The following is a 4,415-nucleotide window of genomic DNA, read 5'->3' on the forward strand; positions in this document are numbered from 1 at the left end:
AGATCACCACGTTGCAGACCATACAGATCACCAGCTTCGGCCCAAGAGGAATATCCATAAACCAAGCTTCTGGAAGGATTACATGATATCTTAACTAGCATGAATGAATATTACAATAGGAATATTAATATTGCTTGCTGTTAGTAACCGTATTTGTCACGTAGCACATACCATGCATATGCTGGAATATATTCTAGACAACACTAATGATTAGCTTTAAATATTCCCTTTGATATGAAATAAAGCAAGCAGAATATATTCAGTTCACTTTCTCTCTCTCTCGCTTTATCGCTTTCTTCATGGAGACTCCCCTTCGATCTCAAATACGAAGGATATTACCCATCATAATGTGTAATTTGTTCAAAATCTAAATTTTGAAATGAATTAAATTTTAGAATTTGATTTGGAAATTTGGATGAAATTTGATGTTGGGTCTCGTGCCATTGCTAGCAGTTGCAAAAGAATGGTGATGCTAAGGGTGGAAGATAGAAAAAAAATATTTTATAAAAAATTAATGTATTAAAATAACTTGCTCAGCCAGTGTCTTTTCTTAAATCTCAGCCATTCAATATTTTTTAATACATACTACGGTTATTTTCATTGCCTCACGGGTGTACCCCAAAATTAGTTACTTCACTTTAGAATCCACCATGAGTTGAGGAAGAGAATGAGAATAAGGCTAAGGAAAAAGTGTGACTTTCACTATTGTGCCTAACGTATTTTGCTGAGTGATGGAAAAAATGTGACTTTCAAGTTTCAATCTTTCACTATTGTGTTTTGTTTCATTTGATTTTCTGGGATGTTAATTTCTTTTGAACCTCTGTTTATGGTGGGTATCTTGAATGAGGGTTTGATTGAATCAATGATCACTTACACACGGCTGTTTGAATCACATTTTACTGTGAAAGTGTCCGGTGTCGTCCTAACGTGAAGGAGAATAGAGGTTGGGGAAGAAAGAGACTTATGAAATTAAAAACATTTTAATTTTTATTTATCTTAACCATTTAATTATTTACATAGCCATTTTATGTATGATGTGTTTGAGAAAAAAATAAATGATTACTTATTAATTTAAGGTTTATAAATTGATAGTGCAATCCACCACAAGGATTCATTTGTCATTTCCCATTTCACATAGGTTTCAATAGTGATTTTATAATTTTTGTAAAAAGGGTATAGTTGTCTTCTTAATTAATGAAATTATATTTTATTTAAAAAATTATGTTACTTTAACTACTTTTTTTAAACCAAAACTAAAATCACGACACCGTAGGAGACTATTAATTCCTATTAGAGAGTTCTTGGGCTAGAGCTGGCAAATGGTGAACAAGAGGATGGCTACGACGGGGAAGAAGGAAGGGAACAACTTGCTAGGGTTGCCGAATTTCACAGAATTAGGAAACGGGCGTTTCAAGTGCTTAGAAACAGGGCACGAGGTCCTCTCGAAGGACATAGCGTCCTACTCGCACAGCAAAAAATGCCGTTTGGGTCTCATCGATTTCGCCTTGTCCAATAACAAACCCCCTCTCAACATGTTCAAACAACACCCTCTCTGCCGGTAATAATAACTATAACTATTCTCCTTTCCAATTGTGTTACACTCTGCCTTTGGAACTTCAAATGTGTCTGTCATAGTAGTCTCGTGTTTGGATGGGGGCTTTTAGGTTCAACACACTAACCAATCAAATCTTTCCAATAACGAACGCTCTTTTACGTTTAGCTAGTTTTCGCAATTGGTTTTCATAGATTCCATTTTTGAGAATTATTTAGGGTTAAATTAGTTTTTAGGCCCCTCTAATTTAACTTTTTAAATCAACTCAATTTGGTTCTTTAGTTTAAATTGCAAAACATCACATTTGGTAACCATTCAAAATCGTTACGTAGTGGTTTTAAACCACCATAAAATACATATTTTCCCAAAAAAATAAAAATTGGAGGTCTAAATTGAACAAAAAACTAGAGGACCAAATTGAATCGATTTTATAAATTAAAGGACCTTGTGCGTCAAACATGGAAGAAAAAAAATGGTTGTTTAGAAGTGGATTTTAGCATTTTCACACTAACGGTGATTTCTGTCGAATTGGATTTTTGTATAATTGTTTTCAGTGGTGCTGTTCCTTACGGAAATAAGTGGCACGAATTGCACATACTGAGCATGTGTACAGATAAAACAAAATTTGACAAGTCCTAAACTTGACATTACAGGAAATTGCCATCAGGCAACAGATACACCGAACATGAAAATGGGCCAAATTTCAAGGGTCTGTCAAGTATTTCAAATTTCCCCCATTTTCTGTGTCTGTCAAGTATGTAATAACAGTTATTTTTGTTCCTATTCTTCAGTTCAAAGTTGATATGTAAGCTGACTGGAGACAATGTCAATAAGTCAGAGGAACATATCTGGAAGCATATGAGTGGGAAAAGGTTTCTCAATAAATTAGGTCAGTGATATCTTATATTTGCTAAATTCTTTTGGATTTGGAATGATAGCAGAGCTTCATTGATGAAGTGGGCTCAGTTTTTCTGTGAGTATTTGCAGATTATATAATAGGTGATTGCGTATGGATTTTATAGAGCTTTATTTACTGATGCATTTTGGCTTCTATAAACAGAGCAAGAGGAAGAAGAAAAGTTGTTGTGTCATGGATTGGAAGGTGAAGAGAGCTTACATGAGTCAAAAAGTGCAGATGGTGGAAAAAAGGATAGAATGAAGAAGAAGAAGAAGAAAAAGAATAGGGTCAAGGAAATTGATGAGGAGAAATTGCAGGTGTCAAAAAGTGCAGATGGTGCAAAAAAAGATAGAATGAAGAAGGAAAATAATAAGGACAAGGGAATTGAGGAGGTTATATCTGAAGTTAGGAAGTCTTCCAATGAGAACAGTGACACTGAAGACGAAGACTTCTGGATGCCTCCTGCTGGTGATCGTTGGGACAATGATGATGGTGGCGATAGATGGGGTTCAGAGTCAGAGCAGGGAACTGAAGAGGGAGATGTAATTGGTATGTATACTCCTCATGCTTGCTCAACTCAAATGAGATTTAATTTAATATCAAATTAACTTAGACAGTCAATAACGTAGGGTCTGTTTATTTTAAAGATGCACAGATTGATTTTGATAGAATTAATTTTGAACTGTTGAACGTAATTGGAATGTGTGGCCAAATTAATCCCAACTACAGATTTTACATTGAAATTTGTGCCTTGGAAGGAAGGATTGATTCTGAGTGTTTCTCAAACAGGCACTTTACTGATTTGTAACTCGACACTGATGATGAATGCGATGACAATTATATGCTCTTATTATTAGTTATTCTTCATTGCTACTAGGAGTGGGAGTATTGGTGTCTCATATGGTTTCTTGCTTATGTGTATGAGAAAAATTAATTTAGTAGATGATGTTTTCCTCATAGATGGTGATGCTGCTGAGGATTGCAAGGAGTCAGACGAGTTGTCATCAAGGTATTTTGCTTCAGTATGAAATAATAATGAAATGAAATAGTCTCTGAATGATTTTAGGACAAATTAGTTGTAATGTTCGATTTTCCATATTGTCACAATTACGAATATATGTTGAATTTGAATTTTCTTTTTCCCCATATTCTGCAGGACGAAAAGAATGTCGATAGAAATTGGACCAAGCAGCTTTGCTACAAGAAAAAAGAAAAGTAAGAAGAACCACCAAACTTAGTATTTGTTAGTACTTTTAGTTGAGAGAATTGCAAGACAACTTTTGCAGGCATTGCGTGATTTAAATTATGTCAGCCCAGGTCATTAGCATTATGATACAAAGGGGATATGGGTACAAAATACATTGTTCAAATGAATTTTTTCTTGTATTAAGAAGCTGCTTTTTCAGTAAATTTGTATGACAAGCAGCATGAAACTGGATCAAATTGTAAGTCTTCAAGTATGCAGTCAAAGCCAAGTCTGTTTTTGGTATTATTTATATAAGGTCAGTACTTCTTTATGATCATGACTCAACCCTATTCTTTACATATTTTGCGGTCCAAGGCTAATTCAGTTTTAAGTGCATTATGATTTTAAATCTACTGTTCGTATTTCCTCACTTCATAAGAGCATTTTCCTATTTTGGATGGATGGTTTTGTTATTTTGTTTCCAATTAAACAGTTTTTTTTTCATGATTTTACCGTTCACTACTCCAAAAAAATACCTTTGATACCAATTAAGTTCCTCTATGATGGACGTAAAAAAAAAAATCCGACAATGAGAGCGCGGCAAGAAAGCCCTAGCAATGTCAGAGCATTGTTCGCTGATCACGGAGATCACTAATTTGCCGACGAAGGTGGCGAGCTTCTCAGGAAAATCCGATGACATTGGCGCGGTCTTGGAGACATAGCCGGTGAAATTGACGAAGATAGAGGAGACAAGATCGATACTGAACGGATGGGGCCAG

General features: G+C 35.1%; 1 protein-coding gene across 1 annotated transcript; it reads left to right on the forward strand.

The window, feature by feature from the left end:
* Nucleotides 1-1,263: 1,263 nt before the first annotated feature.
* On the forward strand, nucleotides 1,264-3,995 carry LOC114389045 (surfeit locus protein 2-like). The gene is made up of 5 exons (XM_028349634.1): nucleotides 1,264-1,558; nucleotides 2,344-2,441; nucleotides 2,613-2,999; nucleotides 3,411-3,459; nucleotides 3,607-3,995. Exons 1-5 carry the CDS (start codon nucleotides 1,320-1,322, stop codon nucleotides 3,686-3,688), a joined length of 855 nt encoding a protein of 284 aa, XP_028205435.1. The 5' UTR covers nucleotides 1,264-1,319; the 3' UTR covers nucleotides 3,689-3,995.
* Nucleotides 3,996-4,415: the final 420 nt, after the last annotated feature.

Source organism: Glycine soja, chromosome 16 (genome assembly GCF_004193775.1).
Source record: "Glycine soja cultivar W05 chromosome 16, ASM419377v2, whole genome shotgun sequence".
NCBI lineage: Eukaryota > Viridiplantae > Streptophyta > Magnoliopsida > Fabales > Fabaceae > Glycine > Glycine soja.